Source organism: Mastacembelus armatus, chromosome 12, assembly GCF_900324485.2.
Source record: "Mastacembelus armatus chromosome 12, fMasArm1.2, whole genome shotgun sequence".
NCBI lineage: Eukaryota > Metazoa > Chordata > Actinopteri > Synbranchiformes > Mastacembelidae > Mastacembelus > Mastacembelus armatus.
The window spans coordinates 4,758,368-4,785,613 of NC_046644.1; the positions used below are offsets into that span (position 1 = coordinate 4,758,368).

The 27,246-nt window shown below is 38.8% G+C and overlaps 1 protein-coding gene across 2 annotated transcripts in view; it reads right to left on the reverse strand.

The window, feature by feature from the left end:
- vldlr (very low density lipoprotein receptor) overlaps positions 1–27,246 on the reverse strand; it is a 46,279-nt gene that overhangs the window by 2,182 nt on the left and 16,851 nt on the right. Inside the window, exons 4-18 of one of the 2 annotated variants that reach the window (XM_026297887.1) lie at positions 26,869–26,991; positions 24,868–25,076; positions 21,450–21,612; positions 20,845–20,967; positions 17,677–17,799; positions 17,106–17,225; positions 16,027–16,152; positions 14,775–14,946; positions 14,186–14,410; positions 13,969–14,087; positions 12,665–12,804; positions 11,766–11,907; positions 10,504–10,653; positions 4,680–4,739; positions 223–300 (exon numbers count right to left, since the gene is read on the reverse strand). In XM_026297887.1, coding sequence (XP_026153672.1) covers positions 223–300; positions 4,680–4,739; positions 10,504–10,653; positions 11,766–11,907; positions 12,665–12,804; positions 13,969–14,087; positions 14,186–14,410; positions 14,775–14,946; positions 16,027–16,152; positions 17,106–17,225; positions 17,677–17,799; positions 20,845–20,967; positions 21,450–21,612; positions 24,868–25,076; positions 26,869–26,991 — 2,073 coding nt within the window. The remainder of the gene's footprint in view (positions 1–222; positions 301–4,679; positions 4,740–10,503; positions 10,654–11,765; positions 11,908–12,664; positions 12,805–13,968; positions 14,088–14,185; positions 14,411–14,774; positions 14,947–16,026; positions 16,153–17,105; positions 17,226–17,676; positions 17,800–20,844; positions 20,968–21,449; positions 21,613–24,867; positions 25,077–26,868; positions 26,992–27,246) is intronic. The other variant, XM_026297888.1, reaches the window with a different exon arrangement.

The window sequence follows — 27,246 nt, forward strand, 5'->3', positions numbered from 1 at the left end:
AGCAGGAGCAAGCTGCTGTTAAAAAGGAAAAATATTGAGAAGCAACTGTTGCAGTGAGAAAGCATATTCAGTGATAACTTTGAAGCAAGTAATGTTAGCATTTAACCCCAACATGTCACCTCTCAGCTTGTGAATGCATATAACAGCTATAATGATGGTTTAAAAAAAAAAACAAAAAAAACAACCCATCATTCTGTGTGTATGTAAGAGTTAACTACTCACAGACAGGCAGTATGGCCCAGGCAGCAGCAGACCCTCTGGCTGTAGAGTTTACCTGGATTGAAGTGCTCACATTGGTATCTGGGGAGAGGGAAAAATAAATTTTAACACCAACTTCACCATCAAATTCATCCAGTATTTACTGCTGATTGCAAGAGCTGATTTACAAGTATGTGACGCAGGCTGGAGGGAACATGGCTCAGATGATCACACTACACATGGGGCACACTGGGAAACATGTTCTAGCATTTGTTAACCTTGCGAAAGTTGCCAACCACACATGAATAATCACTTGTCACTTCCCAAATGTTTCTCTGCTTCTACCAGAGAACAGAAGTGTTTTGTTTGATACTGAAAGATAAAAAGGGGAAAAAAACAACAAACAAAAAAAACATGTTCAGAGAAGAAAAAAAGAAACATGCGACTGTCAAAACCTCCTGAAAGACCATCATTGACGTCAAAGAAAAATTAGCAAAGACTTTGGGTACAGACAGCATTGTTTTTTCATATGAAAATGGGCTTACTCAAACATGTACATACAAAATACCATCTACTAGCATAATCCAGTCAAAATTATGAATTAGCCTGAAAATATTCAATACAGGCCTTTAAAAGAACAAACCCAAGCTGAAGACACTCCTTTCAAATGAAAATTTCACATGAATTCTAACTTAACAATTTAGCTCGAATCATGCCAAAGATAAATGTTAACTTTGTTGCAGCAGTTTGTAAAGAAACATTTTATTTTGCTTCCAACATCAACATTATCCAGACTCAGGGTGTTCATGAAGCAGGCCAGAGCATTCACAAGGGTCAGAAACAAGTGAGTGACATGACTGGCAAAGAGCTTGGCAAAGACTTCAGGAGAAAGAGACAAAACAAGCTCTAACTAGTGTTGTTCCTGCCAGTTCGCTCTGCAGCCAACTGGCTTGTTGATGTCAACAACATGCCTCCTTCACTGCCTATCGGCCACAAAATCTATAGGACATGGAGTAGCCCGCTGGTCAAATGTCAACAAGATAAAGACAAAAATAAATACACAAACCTCTAAAAGTAACTTTGGGCAATAACTAGTAGTAAAGGATCTAGGGATAGCAACATTATTCTGTCCACCACTAAGATATTTCCATTTGCAACAAATCACACACACCACACACACACACACACACACACACACACACACAAAGACAAATGTAATCACTTTACCCTTCACTCTTTCTCTACCACCATAATCAAAGCAAAGTTTAATTTGTCCAGTACTTTGGTTTTGTATATTGTCTTTAGTACTAACTGGCAAATATAAATACATTAATATGCTAAACTGAGATGCTGCACATGCTATAATACTTCTCAAACAGCATGTCAACAGGATGATTGAGAGCATGTAGTGGGGGTGATATTAGCCTTTAGAACAAAGCACCAATGTGCCCAAAGAGAACCTCACAGAGCTGCTAGCTATAAGTGCCTAGTCTCTTCCAAAGGACAGGACTAGAACTATTACATATTTTTCTATGAACAAATTCAATGAAACAATCAAAACCAACTATCCTTCAGTACTTTATTACTTCCCTGCCCTGTGTGTGTGGCATCTTAAACTCAGTTGGTTGTACATAAGTCCATAAAGCAGTAACAAGTTACATTTTACATAATTAAAGAGACAGCTGAAAGACCTAAAAGCTAGTTGTTATGGTGGTCAAGTTAGCGAAGTGTGGCCATTTATACAGTCAGAAAATAAAAAGCAAAACAGATGTTTACTTTCTATATTCATGTATAAATATTGCCATGCCAGATTAATACACATTTGGTGTGCTAGTGAATATTTCCAAAATATCCAATACAACAGTATGGCTGACAGTTTTCTAAATAACAGTGCAGTTCTGTGGCATACAGGAAAAAAATGTCAGGCACTGGTTACCAAACATTCTAGTAGTAGTAGTACATTTTTTGGTTTTGACCTTTTGTAAGATCTGTTAACAGATGATAAATGTTGATATTTTTCTACCTTTCATACTTGTCTTTCTGTGGAAGAACAGATTCCTACCAATCACAAAGGAAAAGCATGAAATTCTGTGAAACTTTTGATTCACTAGGGCAGGCATACATTATCTGCATGCTCCTCACTAAGGTCAGATAACCTTTTTAAAAAAAAAAAAAAAAAAACCGTCAGACTTGGTTTCTATTTAATAGAGATGTCTGATGGATTACATACGCTATGTGTAAAGCAATACAATAAATGGAACTGAATGGTTTTGGTTATTTAGCTCAGTGTTTCTCAATCCTGGTCCTCAAGGACCCCTGCCCTACTTGCCGCTAATTACCTGGATCAGGTGTACTCAGCCAATCAGAAGTGGGAAGGACAGAGTTGGAAAACAAGCAGGGCAGGGGTCTTTGAGGACCAGGGACTGAGAACCACTCATTTAGCCATTTTAGATACTACCTTGTTTCTGCCACTAGGTGAGGCTAATGAGTTGCACATGCTACAAACATTTGGTTGTGGAGTGAGTTTTAAGTTGAAATGTGATTTAATATACAAATAATCTACAACAGCTAAGTTAACATTAGCACAGGAGCAGAACAAGAAAATCATAATACCATATACGTATGCATTCAGAAACCTCAAGAAATACGGTAAGAACAGCTTTTACCTACATTACGATTTGAACACAAAATGTCAACAGGAACTCATCCGTGAAAAGTCTGTGCTCCTTGTGTTAAACACCTAATTCTGGCTTTACTTTACCAATCACATTTTAAACTTTCTAAATCTGAAATATGTTCAAATCTAAGGAAGAAATTTGAACCATGGTAAAGTGCATAGTTACATTTTGCAAAAAGCAAAAGCAGTTTAGCAGGAAAAAACTAGAATTCCTAATTAGATTTCAGGGACCTGAAACATACAGCATCCAAACTGTAGACAAATCCAATGTAAAGTTTACTTTAAACGCAGGCAATGCATTTATGCAGCTGGGTAGAAAAGTCTTAAATAAAACCTGCCTTTTTTCTTTCTATGTCAACAGGTTTTTCAATAAAAAATTCATATGAATGGCTGGAGTATCGTGCCTACAGTAGGACAATTAGAAAATTAATTTTTTTTAAAAATGACAGTACTGCACTACATTTACAATGAACTTACTGTTTCTTATATTAGGCAGTGAATGAATGACAGTTCTGATGTAAAGAGAGATGTGGGTGAAAGCTTAAGAAGAGGTTGCCATTATTGCTGGCACGGTTAAATACAAAGTTGTCACCTATGGGAGATTTTAGACCGACATGTGGGTGCTCTCCACTGCCATGACCAATACACCAAAAGACAGAATGGCATTTGTCCTTTCAGCAGAGTTCAGAGAACTTTGACACTTTATGCCGTTTTTTTCTTTGGTTTGTCACCAGTTTGTCTGTTTAGTCCCATTTGCAGTTGGATTAGCTGCTATGAGCCCAGGTTTCCACTGTAACCATGGATATAGAAAAACAAGAGCTGTGTATCAGAGGTACAGATGTGATTTTCAGTGTTCAAAATTAATTTTACTGAAGATGTTAAAACAAGTCAATTCAAAAGGTAAGTTTAAAATAAAAGTATTTAGAAATAAACTACTGATGTATTTTGTTAGGGTTAGAGGTCAACCTAGTTTTGTCATTTTTAAGATAATTGGCATCAGCCGATAGCTAAGCAGCTGATTAATAGGCAGGTGCATATGCAGGAAGCAGTGTTGTGGGACCCGTGTCACACTGCCCAACAAATGAAAAAATTCAGTTGTGTTTACATTAAATGTAGTGTTAAAATAAATTATAAATTTGGCTCAACATATCAGTCACATAAAATAAAAAAATAAATCTGCACCATTAATTAGCCATAGGCTGTCATGATTTGTAAAAAATTGGCATCAACCACTGAGGAGGGGAACAAACAAACAAAAACCCATATTGGTTGACCTCTAGGGTAGGACTGTCAAGTTCAATTAGAAATTTCAGGCCTAAACAGCAAAAGACTACACAAATAGCTATAATGGAACTGTTCTTTAAATATTTCAGGATACATCACAATGTTCTAAATGAAGTGTGTATATCTGAATATGCATCACAACCCAACCAGAAACACCAAAGCAGACAAAAGCTATTTGTACACATACAGCTAGGCAAGAGAAAGTCTTTCAACCAAAAGGTTAGAGTATATCTACAGCACAGTTGGCACAAGAATCGCTTTTACAATTTCATTTTGGTAGTAGGTTAACAAAAGCACCGACTCACAGATGCGTAGTTGTAGGAAAGAAAAACTGCAACCGTACCAAGAGCCAGTTAAGCAGCAGCAGATGTTCCACAGTTTAACAATTCAAATAGAAAAACACCTCCTGAACTCACAGTGAGGGAGAACAATTATTCAATTTTTAAAGCCAAACCATGCCTTAAAGTGAGCTATTATCCTAGAGACGTTCTGCAGAAAAGACGGCGACTGATGGCTTTACCTGTGGACGGCTTTATTAGAGCTTTCCCATCATCCTTTGAGGAATCTTTGGTAGAAGGGTCTGTCATAGAGAGAGCCAAAAATCATGCTTTTGACAACAGAGACTTAACATCCAACTACAGTAGATGTGCTATATTTAAACTGCATACATGAAAATAGGCCTTGAAATGAGATCTGATCTCAGGACACTAAACTAGTAAACAAATGCTCGATAGATAAAACTGCTATCCTGCTAATGTTAGCAAAAACAAAAGCCAAGCAAAAGCAGCAAACTGTTAAGAGCATCTACAATGTACAGCAGCAGCATAACTTCATATGAGGAAAAGTCTGTTTTCCTGCTTTGATCAACAGTTAACGCTCAACATGCATACAAGCACAGAGGGAGAGAAGCAGTTTACGAGTTTAAATCAGTAAACTCGTTTTACTGGGACATCCGTGTTGGCAGCTATTCAACCAGGACAGACAGCTGCAACAATAAAATCCTTACAGGTAGATCAGTAAGTGTACAACCTTGATTAGCAGAGGCAGCAGTGTTGATGTTTACTGTGAACCCACAGGGCCATTAGGTCTGCTTTAGGACTTTGAAATTAATGCATATGATGCTTACTGCCAAACAGAAACCTTTAAGAACAGTCAAACTCACTAGAGCAGTTTTCTAGCCTATTCTAGAGCTCACACTAATAACTGGTTAGTTTGTCAGTACCAAAACAATGAGAATTGTGCTTAATTAAAAATTTAAGTCATCTATTAAAACAAAAATGACAAAAGCTAAAAGCATACCCCCAGATTTAGCAGTGCACTGCTATAACACTGCTAGTTTCTTTTTCTTTAAAAGCAAAAAAAAGAAAAAAAAAAAAAAAAAAAAAAATTCTATTAGAACTAGAAGCTATTTTTTATACATTCTTCTACCTTGTCCAAATCCAGTTCCTGTATAACCCACAAGAAAACTCAACAGCTGATAGTGCAGTCAGATTCAGCTGCGGCTACTTGTAGTTCCCAGAGTTTCCAAAAGCAGACTGGGAGGCAGAGCCTTTAGCTATCAAGCTCCTCTCCTGTGGAACCAGCTCCCAGCCTGGGTTCAGGAGGCAGACACTCTCTGTACTTTTAAGGCTAGACTTAAAACCTTCCTCTTTGACAAAGCGTATAGTTAGGGCTGACTTCAGGTAACCCTGAACCATCCCTTAGTTATGCTGCTATAGGCCTAGACTGCCTGAGGACCATCGGTGCACTGAGCTCCCCTACCCCAACTCTCCCCTCACATGTATATTCCACCATTGAATGTCACTAACCTTGTGCTCTCTCTCTCCCCTAGTTTGTGCTCTCTCTCTCTCTCTCTCTCTCTCTCTGTACCTTCTGCAGGTGTCCCTGGTCCTGGAGCTGTATATTGCTGATGTGCAGTTACTGGCCCCACCAACCTGCAGTGTCTATCTGTTGTTTATTGTTGCTGTTCTTTTCTCTCTGCTCTATCCACTCACCCCAACCGGTCGAGGCAGATGGCCGCCCAAACTGAGCCCGGTTCTGCTGGAGGTTTGTTCTTCCGTTAAAAGGGAGTTTTTTCTCTCCACTGTCACCAAGTGCTTGCTCATAAGGGATTGGTTGGGATTTTTGTTTTTTCTAAAGTGTCTTGAGATGATTGTATTGTGATTTGGCGCTATACAAATAAAATTTAATTGAATTAAATTTGTGCTATACAAATTAAGCTGAATCCAAACCAAGTGCCATCTCTTTACAGAGGCTCCCTCCAGAGCAAGAAAAGGCTTATAAAAACTGCATGCAGAAGAACTCACTAAGACCTGCAAACAGACTTGGATGTGTTTATTTCTTCACGTTCCTTTTTAAATAAAACGAAGATTAGCTGCTTTTCAGTTTTTTAAAAGTCTACATTCTGCTTAAACTATGCTTCAGACTTCGCAACAGCAGATCACTGCATAGTCACTCAATAGGCAAACATGCTGAGTGTCTGTTTGCAAGAAAGTAGGCAGGATTTGAACTTCTCACGTTCCCTTTCTTCATTCTTGAAACCTACCACTTTGTTTCTATAAATACCCAGTCAAACACTATAATGCCTTTAAGGAGAGGCTTTTGAGAAGAGATTTAGTAAAATTCAGCAAAAAGCAGTGAGATTCAGCTATGAGGAAGTTATGATTGCACTTCAAGTAAGGCAAAAGACTGAATGTAAACAACTGTTTACAATAAAAAAAAAAAAAAAACTTCACAATTCCCTTAAGACTGGAAAAGTAAACCTAAATTAATCCAGTTAGAAAGGGAAAATTATAGAGACTTCATTAGCATGTTTTATTCACAACTGAGCACAGAAAAATACTGACAACTCCAACCCTTACCATAAAGCCCTTCATCAAAAACAGTTTTTTTGTTAGACAGGTGGGACTTATATTCACAAATTGTGGATATAATTAAACTAAGTAGAGCCCAACAAAGCCAGAAAATTCCTGAAATATCCAGTTTTAGCCTGAAGGACAGGACAAAATACTCCCCAGTTGCCTCTAAAGATTGGTATACAAATTCCTCTGTGGTAGATTTAGGTTTAACCTTGAAGTGAAGAACACTGCTCATTACTTCTCTAACAAGCTTAGTGTGTTAAAAGCTACAACCACACAATGCTCTATAGTTCCTATTTGGTCCAGCTGTGACAGCTGGAAAATGGGATAAATACATTGGCTGGAGGATTAGTAAAGAGGAACAAGGCTTTTTGTTGTAGCCCAATGAAAAAGAAAGTGGAGGAGGATTCAGCAAGTGACAAGCATTCCCCTTTACCACTCCCCACCCACTTTTACATAGTAACAGATATACAGGCATTAAAAAAAAAAAAAAAAAAATACACATGCACAACAACCTGAGCATGCACAGAAACCTTGTATAAACACATACAAGCCAACTGTATACCATGTTTTCATTGATTCTCATGCACAGAAAGACAGCACAGCCACACTGACTGCATTCTGGGACAAAAGCAGTAACAAGCTGCAGAAAGCAAATGTGTGCACAGAAGAGGGGGGTGGGAACATTATTCCTTTATATATAAAGAGCCAGTAGGCACGTCCAGATTCCCCAAACAGCCTGTGAGGTGGTCGCCAGGCTGTAGGACTGTTTACTGAATGAGTACTATTGCATTGCTATACTGCAAGCAGGCTGCAAATCCAGTGGCAGGACTGCTGCTGTGAGTTCATCTCCCACCATAACTGGTTCTAAACCTCTTTATTGCACCCAGTGCTCTTCAAATATGTCCTAGAGTCTCAGAGAAGTTCTTCAATATTTAATATTTATCTCTGAAGCCTCATTTTAAATTTCTACACAATTACTTCTATCACTTGTGGGTACTACCAAGCACAACACTAAGAAGGTTTGTGAGCAAAGACAATGCAAGATTACCGTGTCTACCCCCAATTTCTTATACTATATATTAGGAAAGTGTTCCCAAGGTTGTAAATAAAACTAATGTTCTCAAAACAGTAACGTCAGCACAAATTTCTCAAAATACCTGTATTGGCCTGCCACAATCCATAATGTGATAAAATCTTTCCTGAGCAAACATGCTACCCTGAGTATCAACCTAGCCAGAACTCACTCACTAAAAATGCAACCAATATCAGACATACAGCATGAAACAGAAATACAAATGTGACAGATATAACTTAAAACAGTACTGCAGGTCACAGACATTAAAAAAGGAAGATGTGCTGTACAAGCTGTCAAGAAATGCTGGAGGAAGAGTTCCAACTCTCACAAGTTAAGAAGAAAAGTCTTAAAGAAAACTGGACAGGCTAAGCAGGAGGGCAACAGGACAGCCTTGCTGACAGTTGTCAGGGAGATGTTCCAGTACTGTGTCTACACCAGTCTCTTGGTCTACAGCTTGAGTCGAGTTAGGAGAGTACAGTAAGTGTGCTGAATTTAGCTGCCAGGGTCCTATCTGACACTGCTTCAGTGTAAATAGGCTAATCTGTGAGAGCAGAAAGGAGAAGAGATCCACACAAAAACAACTGGGGCAGTGTAGATCAGAAAGAGGACAGCATTTCCCAGCAACATTTTCACAGCATTACAGGGGACAAGGTCACAACTTGTCATTTTTAAAAACACATTCATTCAAATCATACTAACATGTTTAACATTGCCAAACCAGAAATCTGATACTTTTTAAACTGAGTGCTCACAGTCAATCCTTGGTTAAGTCAGTTTTTAAAAAATTCTCCACAAAATTTTGTATAGAAACTATCTTCATGTGATGTTAGTGAAAAGGGATGAATGGACACAGATTCACTCTAGGCAGCATGAACTGAGGCAAAGACAAAATGTTTACTGATACTATGAATGTACAAACACCTACAGGAATATAATAGATCATAATTAACATGTAGTACTTATGTAGTAGTAAAAGGACATCTTCATTCTATGGCATACTAAATATACACTGTGGCCAGCTTTGCAGCAGCATTTTGGGAAACATGCTTTCCAGATGAAGAACTTGACTGGAAGGGCACAAAGCTGTGACTTCAACTCTGCCCAACAACTCTGCAATGTAAACTGAGTTTGGAGTAAATCCCTACAGCCAGTGTGTGTAATGTCAAACACTGACATATTCTGCTCATTTAAAAAGAAAAAAAAAAAAATAGAATCAGCTGTCGTACTGTCCTACCAGTCAGATTATACTCTGTCCTCTCTCTGCCATAAATCAGAAATCAGACCCCAACCTATAGGGATAAAAACACATCTAAAGATAGTGCTCAACCAGAGGCCAAAAATAAAGAAAGATCAACTCTGAGACGTGACAATTCAGCTGTCAGTATGAGACAACAAAGACACTTTCAAACACAAGAAGCAGCGCTGAAAAGAAACTGGATCACAAGTGACTTTGCTGCTGTTCAACAGTCACACTACTAACACAGGCAGCTGGGTTTTTGACTGGCATGGATACACGAGAACGAGACTCAGAGGTACACACCAAGAAAGCTTGCTGAAGTAGTTGAGAAAAATAGTAAAAATGGAAGTAGTGACCAAAGTTTTTTTTTTTTTTTTTTGGCAGCAGAGCAGGTTTATCTTGAAGAATTAGAATTCTCTTACAATTAAATCTGTTTTGGGGATCACTTCATGAAAGCCCTGCTCCCTTTAGCCTTGTCTTATCAATTCTATAAGGAGAGACATTGAAACTGAAGAGGGAAAACCAAGCAGAGAAGAGACATTTTGTGTACTGTAATTGAAAAGCACTTTGGCACAATGAGAAGCCACAGGATTACAATTATTTTTTTTTTTTAAACCCATACCCTTTTATGCAACAGTAATATTTTTGTACTTTCCCAAAAAAGGAATTACATTTATATTCTATCATGCTGCCACTGGCTTGAAGGGAAATTTCAGCTCTATTATTGGAAGAAATTATCATTTGAGTCAGTATTTAAAATATCTTTTCCTTTTCTTCAAAAACTTAAAGTTCGGTTACTTAAAAAAAAATTAAGTGAGCACAATTTTCTCCTAATTCTTCAAAAATAATCAAAGAACTAATACATATTTCTCTAATCACATTTTCAGACAGATGTAGAGTTGCATAAATACATTTCCTCTTCCTTACTACCACTGGCATGGTTTGGTAATCCAAACTTGGCTGAAATTTAGTTAGTCATGTGATGCAATAGATCTTGTCCCATAATGCTAATATTTTGATGGTAGCATAATTCATTAAGGAGTTCTACACTTTCCACAGAGGATTCCATATTACACAAAGAGACCATTTATATCAAATGCAATTTGCAATCTATGCAAATCAAAGCTTGCAAAATGTGGTCCAGATCTGGGTATAAACATGAATGACTCACCAGGTCTGCAACGCAAGCCGTCACTAGACAGCTCCTGTCCTTCAGGGCACACACAGGTGTATTTGGGAGAGTGTTTGTTGATTTGTGGTGCAGGGAGACACATGTAGCTACAGCCTCCATTTTCACCTTTTTCTGTGCACCAGTTAGTACCTGCAAACAAACGTCAACAACTTCAATTAGTTTGTCAGACGTACAGGCTGTGTCTACACTAAAGGTGTATTAAGCAACATGTCTTAATGTGAATTTGCCACTAGAGCATTATATAAGCTCATGTACTGAACTTTCCTAATCATGCTTAGGTTCTCCTCATGCCAGCAAAACAGCTCTGACCATTCACAAGTGCTTTGACGGTGTCCTCTGGTATCTGAGGCCAAAACATAAGCAACACATCCTGTGCTGAAGGTGCAAGGTGGGGCCTCCATTGATTGGACTTGTTTTCCAGCACAGATACAAAACTGGATTGAGATAAGGGGAACTTGGTGCAACACCTTGGAGTCTCATGTTACTAAGACCATGTCTCATAATTTGATGCAGTGTGGCATTACCCTGCTAAAAGAGGCCACTGGCATCATGTTGCAATGAATGGGTGCATTTGGTCTGCAACAATGCTCCAATATATGTATGGCAGGACGCAAGGTTTTCCAGCAGAACATTGCCCAGAGCATCCTCTGCTGGCTTGCACACACACCTGGCTTCATGTTTACAGCCAAGAGTATGGGTGTGGTTTACATTAGAAGAGATGGGATCAAAAAGATGAGATGTGCTACAAAAACAAGTTTGAGCTGTGGAGTTCCCATCGTGCAACAGGATATAAAAGGACCTGCAGGTAAGGTTTTGTTGTTAGATACTAGATGAACTTTCAGAGGTCTTGTGTAAGGTCAGACATCTTGTGTAAAGGTACCTACACAGTTCTAGGCAAGTGTTTTTTATGTCATGGCTTTACGACGTCTTCCTTCATTATATCTCAAATTATGTCAGCAGCTAGAAGACCTGTGTCAGTAATGGCTGCATCTTTTCAGCTAAAATGATTTTAATTAGTATTACCTGTACTACTGTAATTACAGTCATTTCTGATTCTGGTCTCACCGAATTTTCTCGAGTAACCTTCATCAACTCACAGAAGCAGCTACTTTGTTAGGGAAGAAACGCTTGCTGTGAAGTTGATGAGACTGATGACCAAGTTTTCCAGCTCAGCTGTTGATTTCTGTACATTCCCCCTGCCTCTTACTGTTCATTTCCATCACCTTCCAGCATGCTCTTACCCGACAGCTGGATCAGCTCATGGTACACTATGATATCCTGGGGGTCGTTCAGGTTGCTGGCCAGAGTTACCACATCAGAGCCGGTGAACTTGTTCGCACCGTATATAGCTTCATTTTCACCATCTGTCCAGAAGACTCGATCCTTGACAAAGAACAAAAAAAGTTTAATTGATTTTTTTCAGTAATAGTTTAAATTATCAGAGAGGGAGACCAAGAGAGAGAGAGAGAAACAGGACAGGAAAAACAAGATGTCAGACTTTTATTTTATTTTTTTAAAATTTCCTGTCATTTTAAGCTAAAATGATTACCCCTCAACCCTTTAACTACATAACTACAGTTTTTTTCAAAAGTAAAAAAATACAGTTTTAAAGTAATTTCCATAAAATACATTTCAAGGAGTATTTATTATTAGATTCAGAGAAGAGAATGATTGGCAGCAACATTGATTTGAATAGTTTTTTTCTTTTACCTTTAAAAACCTAAAACAATATTTGATATGTATACCCAGGCTGAAGTAGTTTTAAAAGGCTAACTCAAAGTGTAAATAAGTAATATATATTTACAGCAGTTTTTGGGCAAACAATTTGTCCAATTATAACAAAGGATCTCTTAAGGGTTAACTAATTGGCAGATGCAAATTGTCACAACACAGTTCTCTGATATAACAATTGAAATACACTTGCTTTCAGTGGCTTAAACTGCCTCACTAAAACAGTACTGAAGTTAAACATGCTAACTGAGCTAGCTATTGTGAACCAGTGTTTCTACTATAGGTCATAGGATGCAGAGTACACTGTTGTGTTATATCAAATTAAACTGTGTGACACTGAAAGGCATAAGGGTAGACTTTTTCAGAGAAAATGAAACATTGCATGTGAAAATGATAACTGCTGCACTACCTCAAAAACAGTGAGAGCAAAGGGGTGGGCCAGGTAATCTGAAGATTGAAGTACTTTTTTCCTGTTGTCTCCATTTAGGTCAATGCTACAGAGCATGTGCAGTTTAGAGTCAACCCAGTACAGCCTGCCTTTGATCAGATCTGGGAGGAAGAAAAGAGGAGAAGATGGGGCAAAGAGTAATTAGACAGTAAGAAAGATGGGACTGATATAATGAAGAAAATCAGACGAACATTTAATAGAAGTGTATTGCACAGAGGAAGTGAGACCAGGGAATTACACAAACAGGAGAATAGGATATTGAAAGATAAAATGAGCACAGAACAATGATGAGGCATGGAGGGCAGCGACGAGGAGGAAAAAAGACAAATAATCAATACATTTCATTAATTAGATCAAATCAATCTTTTCCACAATGTAGGTGTTTGCACATACAGGAGGACCAAAGAAAGAACATTTCATTATATCAAACAGAAGCACTGAACAGAAAACATGAAAACAATAGCACTAAACACATGATCTACTGAAAGAACTCAAAACTGTCACTAGAAGAATAATCATTGAAAAAAAAGTTAGTGACAGTCAAAATATAAGAGACAATAATGCAAATTTTAATACTAAAAGAAATTAAACAGTCAACTGGAGAAGAGCAGAAAGGAGTTTAAGCATAAATCAATTTAAAAGCACACCAATAAGTTGACAGGGCCGTTGGAATTAAATGAACAGAACAATTTAAGTGGCAGACGAAATTTAAAGAGATGCAAGGAAAACAGGTGAAACAAGTGCTTAAGGGGTTCATTTAAATTCTGAAAGTTAAAATAAAAAAGTATATAATTAAGTGCATAATTGTACACATGTAGTTAGAATCTTGGCTACATATTATCATTTATACACATGAAATGTTAGAAGTACAACACATTGACCATAATTTAGCCAAAAAAGTTTTCACAAGTTAATTTAAAAAGACTGCTTCAACTCACCACAAAATTACCCTTTAGTAAAGGGTAATTTACTAATGCCTCTGTTAATGATTATAGGTGGCTTCATTTTCCAGAATGTCTTCTAACAAACCAGAGCATGAACATGGTATGCAAGACTGGATATATGTAAGTACATTAATTTGCATGTTTCTGTTTTCTTAATCTGACATTTTATGTCACGACTGAAGTGGATCCTGCAATTGAATCTTATTTAAGAAAAATCACCAGCAGCTTTTAAAACAGTTTCAGGTTACTGTAGATTTTCATTTAAAGGGTTGGAAATGAAGAAAACGTACAGAAAGTATATGGACAAATGCATATTCCTACCCAGAGTGATTCCATTTGGCCACTGAATATCCGTTGCCACCAAAACTTGTCTGTCCACTCCGTTCATACCAGATTTCTCAATTTTGGCAGGCTCACCCCAGTCAGACCAGTAGAGGAACCTACAGGACCAAAACAAACACAGATAAATCTACATTGTCAAGTGCACTGTAGATGCAACATTTTCATCAGACATGATCTAAAAACACTTTCCACCCACCCAGAGAGTGGATCCACAGCGATGGAGGCTGGTTCTTTGAGGCCTCTACTGAACAGAACTTTCTGTTTGGTTCCATTGAAATTGGCGACAGAAATGGTTTTGGTGCCAAGATCTGACCAGTACAGGTTTTTATAGATCCAGTCCACAGCAATTCCCACAGGAGTCTGAACATTGTCTATCACTTTTTTGTGGATGCTAATGTCCCCTCGTTTGTCCAGCACAGTGCTGTAAGGAGAAAAAGAGCATGACAATGTCACTCAAATGTTAGTTTAGCTGTCCATCATACACAGAAGTGGAAAACAAATTACAAGTAAAAAATATTTTATTTTCCCACCCTACTGCACAAAATTTGTTAGGTCATAAATTTGTAGATTGAAATCATCTGCCAACAATTGGGTAGATCATGTACCAGTAACATCTTTAGGACAACTACGACTGAACATTTTTCAGTATGCCTCATGCTACATGTTTCTATTATATGCAGAAACATTACTATGGCAAGCCTGAAGCCAGATTTGACTGCAAATTTTCTGTGATTTGTGGTGCTGCTTCACATGTTTCTCCGTGGCTGTTTGTTGGTGGACTGTACCTATATATTGCCTTTTGGCCCAGGTCAGCCCAGAAGATCATCTGCTGGTCAAAGTCTGCATCCAGTGCCACTGTGTTCCTCTGCTGCTCCACAATCTGAGTATACTCCTTCCTCTCCAGACCCAGACGACGAATGTCACGGCGGTTTGTGAAGATCAGACAGGGCTCTTTCCCTGAGGAAAAGGAGGACTTTGTTAAATCAGGAACAGAAACTGTAGGTTAACATATATGACACCATATCTCCACAGCTTTTACACCTGTAGAATCGCCAAAATATCAGGTTAAACATTTAAAACATGTGGTTAACGTGTGGGATCTCTCTATTTTTTCAAACCACCCAGAATCTGGTTGAACAGAGCAACCACGTGACAAATTTGTTAATGTAGTTATTTCTGCATAAATTCTTCAAATTAGTTACATTATCAAAGAACATGATTACTGTGTGATAGAAGAATAAGAAATTGCATAAGGGGAGGGAATAGGCTAAATGATATAGTGAGAATCTTTGTTTAAAAGCAACCCAATAAAGCCTCTACTGCAGAACTAGCATGTGACCACCAGAGTACAGGATGACCTCAGTATCATCAGCTTAATGACAAATCCAGAGCCTCTGTGATTATGTGTAAGAGCAATCATTTGAAAACATATGATCAAACTTATTTCAGTGCTAGTTATAAGATGTAAATATTCACTTTAGTGTGGATAAGGGCAATAGTCCTACACTTGTCAATGTAGGGTTAAAAAAATAAAAATAAAATAATTTCTCCCACATCAGTGTGAACTTTACCAGATTTAGTAGAGAAATTTGAATTGCAATAAATCTCCAGAAAGCATTTCCCATAGATTTTAAAACTATCCACAGCTGTAATTTAATCTTCCTCACAAAAATGTTTCTGAAGTTTGGGACCCTAACTATGTAAACCATCACTTTCTATGACATTTTAGTCAATTTGGCCATCTCCCAGGACTTGTTCTGCACACAGGAACACAGCATAATACACTTGCTAATCATCTATACACAGCTAGTGTAAAATAACTATGATTAAATGTGACTTGCAATATTCCATGTACATTGTTATAAACTATCCTACTCTCACTGATAGTCAAGTGGACAAAATGATTAGACATGCTTTTCATTATGAGTGTTGAACGAAAAAAAGTTTAAGACTAGAAAAAAAATGATGTCATATCCTCAACTGTAGACCTATAACACTGGAGTTGGTGTTACATTTCAGTGCCAGGCGCTGACTCACCAACAGCCTTGCAGACTCCAGTGGTTGGATCCATCTGGTAACCATTGTGGCATTCACATTTGTATCCTCCCTTAAGGTTGATGCAGATCTGGCTGCAGATGCCAGGGTTCAGACACTCATTGACATCTGAGCACACAGACAGGAATGATGAAGAGGAGGGGTTGGAGAAGAGAAACTGGAAGACAGCTGGTATCTGACATGTTTAATTAATCTGTTTAATTCTTGCTGAATGCTTCAATTTATGTAATCAGATGTATGCACATGGCAGCTTTGCAACAGAAAACCTCTGCAGACAGTTATTTTCAATGAAATTATACTTTGCTTTTTGAAAAAAAATTTACTTTTCTGAAATGTTCCCATGACTCCTATTGTGTGGGGGTATGAATTGAGTTTGGGATACAAAAATGAAAAAACTATAATTGCAGTTGATGGTTTGCCAGAATGCTCTTTGGTAACAAGATGCTCTCATCAGAATTAAATGCTAATATTCAAGTTTACAACAACACAACATTACATCTGGGAAAAGATTAAGTGCCTCTGTGGTAGGTAGGTAGGATTATATACATTTCCCTGTATCCAAAGCAGTGTGTGAGGCCATGCCAAGAAAAAAAAAAAAAAAATAGTATCATCAGTACCGCCTGAGTTTCAGCTTGTACAACACAAGAACAACTACATGTACCAGCCAAAGGAGCAATGTCAAAGTCATTACAAGGTAGTGGCTTCATAAATTAGTCAGTATTCACTTGACTACCGCAACAAAGTCAGAAGAAGAGTATCCATGTTTGGCTTACTATCAAAAGACTGAACTGGATTCACGCACCAATAATGAAATAATTCCTCAACCCCATAAAAAACAGTAACACATTATAGAAACAGCACAAAGTATTTGGCAGTGACAACTGAACTGAATTGAAGAATTGCAATCTATAGCAGCGTTGCCATCATTTAATCAGTTACCAAAGTCAAAAGCATTATATTCTGACAAAAAAAAAAAAAAAAGTTTTAAAAAACAATGTTCCAGTGCACATCTACAGCTGTTGGCAGTCATCTACACTAGTTCTAATGTAAGGACCACCTACCTCCACAGGTCTTGTGGTCTATAAGCTGTAGTCCAGGTGTGCAGTCACACTCAAAGCCAATAACCATGTCTTTACAGATGTGGGAGCAGCCGCCGTTGTTCAGGAGACACTCATTTATATCTGAATGAAATGACAGAAGCAGGGATTTGTTGCAGCTAATATACCTTGCAGGATAGTTGGGCAAGCAAGGAACAGCAACTGTTGCTAGTATTTTAGGATAATAATCTTGTTGCACTCAGCTAAAAGCTATACTCCACAATAAATTCTTAAATATGTAGTGAAAGCTAACAAAAAGAATTAACTTAAAACTTTGTGTAGATAATTGACACATTTCCAATTCAAATAATTTCCATATACACAGCTGATTAGACTGACTTGACCTGCTATGTAAAATTTGTGTATGATTTCAATTCATCACAATCAGCATCATATCAGTTTAGGGACAAGGCAAGTTGATGACAGACTGAAGATGTGTTCAAGTATTTGATTAATTGCTCACCCTCACTCTATTGCGGGCCACTTTAGATAATCATTTTACTAGATTTTTGAAAATGAACTTTTTCCAACTCACTGCATTCTTGGATGGGTTCGTCGCTCCAGTCAGGACAGTCTCGAACTTTGTTGCACACTTTGCTCATCTCGATACATTCCCCGCTGCGACACTTGAACTTCTCTGGCCCATTACACTGAGTCACTATGTAGAGATACAAAGTTGCGCATGCCAAAAACTCACTACGTACAGGAAACATTTTTTAATATTTACATTCAATAAATCAGTTATACAAAAACCAACCAACATCTATTCCAGTTTTCATGCTAAGCTAATCACTTCTCAGATGTAGCTGCATACATTCTGAAGATGTGAGGGCATTATCTTTTCCACACAGCTCCAACATGTATTCAGTTTTGACAAGGTTTTATTAACTTTAAATCTGAAGCTCTTCTCAGCCCCTCAGCCCTATAAGTAGCTTCAGCTTGGGTTAAAAACTAAAGTACTCCAGCTACTAAAAAAAATACAAAAATAAAAATAATTGAAAAATCAAAAGGTGACAATATATCAGCTATATTGACATGAAGGAGATGCTACAGTTTTGTCACTCCATACTCCAAGCTACATTTTAGACTGCTTGATCAAAAACAGAAACTCAAGAAAGCAAGATAACTGGGAGCAGTTTGCTTTCATCTTCCACATAAGCCACAAAAATAGGGGTAAGGGATAACTTCTCTGCTCTTGTATACCAGCACAACCCGAGGTACCTATTGAAGGCTTTTAGTTTTGTAAAAACACATTTGAAGAACACACATTCTTCAGATTTACATGATTAGAGCATCTACACCACACAATACATACAGCTTCTGAACCTCAGGCCAAAACTAAATTAAAAAAAAAAAAAAAAAATGAAGGCTCCGAAGGAATTAAAACTTAAGGTTCCAGTTCTTTGGTAACAGGTGTTCCACTATGGGAATTGCCTTGGGTGTGACCAACGACAGAAGCTCCAATGTCAACACGTCTTTACAGTCTTTACACCACATTGGGCCCGCCCCTCTTACTAGTACAGTCAGTCAACTCCTCAAATCACTCTAGAGCAGTTTGTTAAGAACGGTGGTGTTGGTGAAACACTCAACTCTTATCAAAGAACCGGGGTCACGCAAATAAGTTCTTTTTCCTAACTTTGTTCCATGTTTCACTGTGGGAGATATAGACCACTCAAGAATTGCACGACTCCCGAAGCAGCGAGTCACTGTGGTGACAAACAGTGACTTCACAGGGAGCCAACAGCCTGTGACTCCAAAACAACTTGAGCAAAAGATGGACCAGAGACTTCCAGTCTGTAGAACCATACAAAGGTGTGCAGCTAGCTGCAGCACATATATACCACCCCTGAGGAGGGCCCATGAAGTGGCAACACCTTGGTTAGATTGTGCTCTTAGTCCCTGAGGAGGTTACATGCCCCTGCAACTATAGGCCATAGAAATGGCCTCAACAATCCAGTGAGATAGCCTCTGACGGGACACAGGGTTCCCTTTATGTGGGGTGGCCCACAACACAAAAAGCTGGTCCCCCTTCCTGAAACTAGCTGTCCTGCCCACATACACATGCAGGACCCAAACGGAATAGGCTATCAAGGGTCTGCTCTTCCTCAGTGGAGAACGGTTGGAATACCATAAGCTCCACTGTAGGACAGCTATAGAGTGGGTCTACAACCATAGGTAGAAATGCTGGATTAGGGTGTAAACAAACCTTTGAGAGCCCTGGGGCAAACTGCAAACATGAAGGGTGAACAGACAGTGCGTGAAGTTCACTTGCACGCTTTACAGTTGTCAAGGCAAGAGCCAGCGCTGTCTTGAGCAAAACCCACTTCAAAAAGGTTGAGTCATGGCAACTGGATTTTCAGTTTTAAGGCAGAAACGTTGCACCACCCATCTAGGTGGCTTTATCAGTCCAAGAAAAAAGCTGGACTGGAGCCTCCAATTTATCTCACAGGTTGGTTTCACTCCACCCCTAGACTCATAGCCTCACTAGGTGAGCTATGTAAATCAAGTGAGAGTCATCACCCCTCAGTTGGTTTCACGTCACACCTGGTCTGAATAGGCTCGTTAGGTGAACAAAGGCGTGAACTCAGGGTGAGGGTCGTTAGGATCTAATGATGGACTCATGTGACCCTCGGACCCTCCCTCGGAAACACCTCGAATAGTGGGGGCATATCTGGGAATTCCGTATCCATCATGTCTGCCCAGCTCTTAGTAGCCCACCCTAGATGGGTGTTGGCTGTAGACTTCAGGGTGGCTTCCAGCAGGCATGGGTCCTGACTATTGGCCACCGCCACTCTTAGACTCATTTCCAAAATCTTTTCTGGCAGCGATGCACAGTGACTGCAGAACTCGCGGTCCGCCAGGGCTGCTTGAGTGTGTTTAGCGCTCATGCAGGAGATGCACATCGGGGTGAGGGTGCCTGCCCGAGATGGAGGAGTTGCATGATGCAGGGCACGGGCAGGATACGGCCTCTCTGGCCTTCAGGTCCAGCCCTTTGGTGGCGGTGGAAACCAAAGACATACTGCCTAAGACCAGAGAGAAAGTTGACCTGTCTGTCACAGACAGACGTGGTGACATTGGAGTTTCCGTAGATGGTCACACCCAAAACCATTCCCATAGTGAAACACAGAACGAAGTTAGAAAAAGAACCATTCATAAAGCAATATCGTGGACCGTGTATAGGGGGTGAACCTACACAGCATGATGTAAACCATAGCGTTACACTACCAGTGAATGAAGCCAATTAAATAGCCATTTTCGGCCGTTATAGACGTTGCTATGCTGCTTTTATTGGGGCAGAGATCTGTTACGCAGAATATAAAATATATATAGTATAAAATGGCAGGTCTGCAATTTGTGTATGGGTAAAGCAACCTGTCAATCAAACACGTCAATCATCCTCACACGAGTGGAACGAGGCGTCATGGATGAAAGGAACCAAGGAAGTTATTTAGTAATTGCTGCCGATTTATGAAAGGAAGTCAATGTGGGAGCCTGTGTTTGGCTACATCCTCTAGGGCTTCAAACCCCTTCTACAGTCATTGAGCTATACAGACTGACATGTTGGTCTCATGATGAGGACACCGACATAGCCCCCTTAAACATAACCTTAATCATCACAATTTAACACCTATTCCCAGTGAACCAAACCATCCTGGTAATGATGTACTGAACTAAAATTCACCCGTGTATACACAGCACATACTGTTTTTGCAGTTGACTTCGTCTGACCCATCAGTGCAGTCTCTGTAGCCGTTACACTGTCTGCTGCCCAGTATACAGTTTCCATCATCACATTTGAACTGATCTGGTCCACAGGTGTGTACAGCTGTCAAGGACAAAAGCACACAAACACACACCTGAGTTACACTGTAACATGTAAAGTAATAACATACATAATAATGTATAAATAATATAAGCCAAACATTCTCTGGTTCCACCATGGTTCAGTCAAATGTGATCGGGTTTTGAACTGTACATCGACCAAACAAAACATCAGGCTGGGCTCTAAAACTGATGACAATGGTGACAATATCCTCAATGCATACATTATTTTACAAATTAGCCTCCTACTCTAATCCTTTCCTTATAGATCTGTGTTTTTACATGCTTCATCTACTCTAATATTACAGAATGTAAACTTCACATGACAGAAAAACACCCAAACTTCTCATATTAGGTGAGTGTGAAAAAGAATAATGGCTAATATTTGAAGACCAGTGCCTTCAGTTTGCTGCAATTACTAAATTCAGTGTGGTTATGTTGACATACAGTGATTAAAGTGTGAATGGTCAGCTAATCTGTACATACGACAGTTGGCTTCATCGCTGCCATCCTTGCAGTCAGGGTCTCCATCACACCTCCACTTCTTGTGAATACACTCTCCTGAGCGACACTGCATCTCACTCGATGAACACTTGGTTGGTGGCGTTGGGTGACGGCCACAACGAGACAGAGACTCATCTGACTGGTCCTGCAGAGGACAGAAAACCAGAGAGAATGAGATCACATGGCTCCTGGGGGAAGAAGAAGAAAAAAAAAAAAAAAAAAAACTTAACCCCTTACACATTTCTTTCTTGTATGGGGGAAAGATAAAGAGATGTATGTAATTTTAGTATGATCATCACATTCTTTTGCCCCACCAGAACCTAGCCAACACTTTTCTTCTGCTGGTCATGAAATATTTAGCATTTGTTCTCTTGCAGCCATATTTATGTAATTTTCACTCATCACTTTTAAAGAAGAAGCGAAGAGTAGAGGAATGTAGTGTTTCCCAAACATCCACAAGTGATGTGTTGACTGCAACAACACCCAAGTAGACAAATGGAATAACTACTTATAAGACCATTCAAGATCAACAAATCCAAATACACATCATGGCCAATCCACACTGGTTTGATTTACAAGTGAGCTGGGGAACATGCAGGGCAGAAACAGACCAGAGCATGTTTCCAACTGAGATTTCCACAATTACTGCTTTAAGTAGAATTTAAACAGAGTAAGATCAAAAGGACAAGCAGGAAGAGTTTCTCACTCTTTCATCATATCAGAAAGTCACTGACTCATGGGGAACAGATTACTGAAGTGAAAAAACCGGTTTGCACGTGCACATAGCAGTTCCACTACCACTGACGCAGGACTGGCTAGACGTGAAAGCTATGAATGGCAATGACCTTCCCATTGAACAGGACTTTAAGCATTTGTGGGCGTGCACATTTACGTCAGTTTTTTTTTCCCCCTATGAGGCTGTCACCATGATAACCATACAGTTAATAGTCACGCAACAAAAACACTGACTTAGTCCAACTTATTCTACCATGTGTGAAAATGTTATTGTAAAAGTGTCAAAGCCTTTGTTTGTATGTGTGTAAGACGGATCAATAACCACTAGGCACACACAAAACCTTACAAAATCTTACAGAACAAGTGTGTGTGCCCAGACATATAGGGGGCAGTTTATTATAGTGAGGCTCAATCTGGTTAGAACCCTCCTTATCTAAAATACTTCAAAAATGATACAGAACAAGTTTTTAAAAAAAAAAAAAAAAAAAAAAAAATTAACTTTAGTTTCAAAATTTTTCAGTTCATGTCATAACCTCTGATATTGAAAAAGCAATGTTTAGGTAGGAACAATAGATTTAGCATCAAGTTTACCACCAACTCCACTTACAAGGTTCTTACAAGTTATTGTGTGGAAATAGAAGTCAGGACAACTGGCTTTCACACAAAAGGTCAGGCACCTATTTTAAAAAAAAAAAAAAAAAAAAAAAAAAAAAAAAAAAAAAAAAAAAAACCCTCTACGATGCACTACATCTCATCCCATTTTACAGTGGTCTAGTTGGTGCTTTTTGATTACTTTTACATTTTTCTATTTGCTATATATATATTTTTTTTTTTTTTAAATTGTCATTTATTTTCCATAAAATTCTCTCCAAATTTTCAGAAGTGCAGATTTTTTTTTAAATGGCAAATGATAAATTTGGGGGGGGTGTCTCTAATTAATTTTTGACTTGCTTGTACTCAAAATGCATTAGCCTTTAAAATCCACCTCAAAAATCCTTTTGCAACTTGTAAGTTGGGTTGATTAGATCTGGGACATCTGCCTCTCACTGAAACTCCAGTAAATCCCAGGATGTCTGTCACCAGGACTGGGTGTTATAACTCACCCTAAAGTCACTCAGGGGTAGGGATACAATGATTAACCAATTTCAGAAGAGTGCACTTCTGTTGCATGTAACAGAACTAATGCAAAAAAATAAATAAATAAAATTACACCAGCAGTGCACCAGGTTAAAGTGCTGTGCTTAGAGACACAGGCTACTACACACAGTAGGTTAAACTATATCAAAGGGACTACACAGCGAAGCTTTATTTCCACCAAAGAAACAGCTGTAGTCAGTAGTGCAGGAGCATTTTTGGTACACTAAGAGTGACCAGGGCGTCATTGAAGATGACAGATCACCCATTTGTAAAACTTGCCATAAAAAAAAAAAAAAGTTGCTGCTAAAGGAGCCAATACATAAATTTGATGCACCACCAGCAGGATTCCCACCACCCAGCTTTGCACACCCAAGTAACGGTAAAACATAACCAAGTAAAATTGTGTGACAACTAGGGAAATTAAATATAAATCTGTCAATCAATGCCATAGCCATGAGAGTTGGGCTTTCAGTGCACCACATTTTGCATTTTAACGTAGCTAGGAGCAAAGACTAGAAACGGTTTAAATGTACCATTGGATGTTTTGATGTGGACTGAAAGGTTTTTACCATTACTTGAGCAATTTCAAAACACGAGTCCACATGGGTCACAGGTCAGGTTTCTGGATGAGAACAGTGTGAAAGTTACAAGAGGTACAGTACTTCTACCAGTATGTCTAAATATACTAATGAATGCATTTATGGAGCTTATCTCCATGAGTGATTTTCACTTCCAGGATCTTCTTGTCATCTTATTACTGTCAGCACAAGTCATTGGGTGCGTCCGAAATAACATACTCTCTAGTAGGTACTACATTTCAGTAAGTAAGGACTTCAACCTTCAAAGGACATTGTACATTCTATATAGTATGAATATGGGTAGTATGAATGGAATTCGGAGGTACTACATCCGCCATGATGTCACGTGTCGTCACAACAGCACAAATATTTCAAGAGCCCACTCTACTGTATGAATATTTGCAATATTTTAATTACATGCATACTACAGAATTTGGGCAGAAGTAGTAGGTCATCCAGGTATTCTTGCATGCTGTTTTTCTAGATCCTACCAATTGGAACATACTACTCACCTTACATATATGTATCAGATGCAGCCATTGTCAATCATTTAATCAGGCTTGACAGACTTACTTCCCAAATCTGCACCTGTTAATTGCATAATTAAAATAAAAGCTACAACTTGCAACAACCATATCCAGGCCAAGATAAAATGGCATGCCAAACCCCTGCTTGTACCACCATCCACTGATTGTGAAAGAACCTTACTTTCCTTTGTGTCCACAATTTATAATCTGTTTTCAGTGTGTGTCTCTCTGGTATCACAGCTGTCCTCATGGTGACCAGCATTCTGATCTAGTTATCAGTGAATTTTAGGGTGACACCTTGGTTTAACGTTATGGAAAAAGGTTACAGCTAGGCAAGTAGCTGTTATAGTCATGATTGGGGTAAGACTACAGGAACTGGATGCAATTCAAAACAGACTGAAAAATGTGTGTGTTCTTTCTTGCCTGGCAGTCAACATCGTCGTCACACACCCAGCTGGCTGGTATGCAAGATGAGTTGCCACACTGGAACTCACTGGGACCGCAGGAGGACGGCACGCACTCCACCTCATCTGAGCCGTCCCCACAGTCGTCCTCACCGTTACACACAAAGTTCCGTGAGATGCAGCGGCCGCTGGCACATGTGAATTCATTTGGAGCACAGGTGATGTTACCTGGAAGCAGAATAAGAGGGAAGAACCTGAGAGAGCTGTGAACGTCAAGGTCAAGTCAAGTATATAGATCCACTGACAAACATCTGGAGCAGAATGGGTTGTGCTGAACAGCTCAGTACTACAATAACTCAGTTTGCCAAATCTTTGCCCTGTTTGAGTTTTGCTTGTCTAGTGTGAGTGCTGTTATTATAAAGTGGTAATCAACCAGTCAGCCATGAAGCAACAGGCAACAAATTCACACAACATGAGTGCTAAGCACTCCAGCAAGTTGAAGCCCTTGTGTTGGTTACAACACTGAATGTCAAGGGTTTCCATGACCTAGCAGTTGCACACATGCCGGAGATTATCAAGAACAATACTAAGCTTTGACTGGAGTAATGCAAACTCTACAGTGAAACATGTTCACTACTTTCCTGCACGTAAACCACTGAGCTGTTTTTGTTACTGGCTTGGCTTAGGTCGCATAGTCCCAGTGGTCTACTGTAAACTAACTATTACATGTACAGTGATCTTCTAGAAAGCAGTGTGCTTTTTCACCTTTATGTTAACAGGGGAGGCCCCTTCCTGTTGCAACACAATGAATACCGCAGTGCAGAAAGCCAGGTCCATAAAGAAATAATATACTTAGTTTAGTGTGGAACACCTTTACTGGCCTGCACACTTGCCCTGATCAATACATTTGAGAAGGACTGAAATTACTGACTTGCACCTAAAATTGGATAAATTCCCAGCAACCTAGTCACTATGTCTTGTGGAAAGTCTGAAACCACAAGAGTGGAAGCTGTTTCAGAAGAAAATGAATGCCCATGGTTTTCAAGTATCCACTTTACTTTTGACAACAGGAACTTTGTACAATATTGAAAGACACTGCATTAAATTGTATGAGTAACTGTCATGACTTATTGTGACTAACTGTAGAGTACTTAGATCGCCCCTCTTTCTATAAAACACTAGTTTCGAAGATCACCACATTGACATGCTTAGTTCATTTTTGCTCATGTTCATTTCATGTCATGTTAAAACGACATAAATGAATGTCCTCCACTATTAGCATGATTGTCAGGTACAGAAAGGTAGTCATTAAATATTCTATTAATCTGTTTTGGTTGAAATGTTGCACATTTCTTAAATTCTACTACATTTTCCCTCATTAAAATTTACCAGCCTGTGACAAGTTTCTGTCAGTTCCAATTATTTTAGTTTGTCCAGGCAGAACCCCATGCTTTGCAGAAAAGACTGACTATGCTGTGCAGTGTCTAGCAAAAATACCTGGGAAAAAAAAGTAATTGATGCATATGTAAAACATTTTTAGTTGTTACAATTCATAAGCAATATTAATACTTAGATCATTTCTACAATACTGCATCTGTGCAGTTCTTGAACATATGGTGTACATGTTGGTGTAATGTTTTTAAAAAAAAAAAAAAAAAAAAAAAAAAAAGTTGTCAGCCCTGTACAGCATGGATCAGACAAAGGCAGCTGTAAGGAGGCTGCAGTGTGAATCCTGCATTCTCATTGCACCTACATTCAAATTAAGAGACTAAATCCTATAAAATCAACATGTTAGGGCCAAAGGCATCATCACAAGTCAGTCTCATTTCAAAGTCTGCTAATTTAAGCATTAAGTCACTTAGCAACATTTGGCAGCTGGAAATATAACAAAACAGGCTACTAATACAGACTTAAAAACCTAAACCGATAAACAATGAATTGTACTGTGTTGTGTACTGTAAGCAAAAGTGATCTTCTCTCCAAATATGGATATATCCCACTCCCGTGTGTGTGCTCCTACCACAGTTGACCTCATCCTCTCCATTGTCACAGTCCTTCTCTCCGTCACATTTCCAGAAGATGGGGATGCACTGGGTAGAGCCTGCTCCGCAGCTAAATTCGTTCACATGACATGTCCTCATGTCTGCATCAATGAAAATAAAATCATCAGTACTACTAATACTGTAGATTATTATTAATACTGTATTAGTATTAATACGTTTTTTTTTTTACATTAAACAGTAACATAAATTAAGGGCCAAACAAGGACACACAACTGTTTTGGAAACAGAATTAGTAATGGTTACCACCCAATAAGAAAGATGTTTTTCTGAAACGTGATGGTGAACAAAGTCTGCACTTCAGTTAACACCCTTACAGCTCCGAACTGTTCCACAAT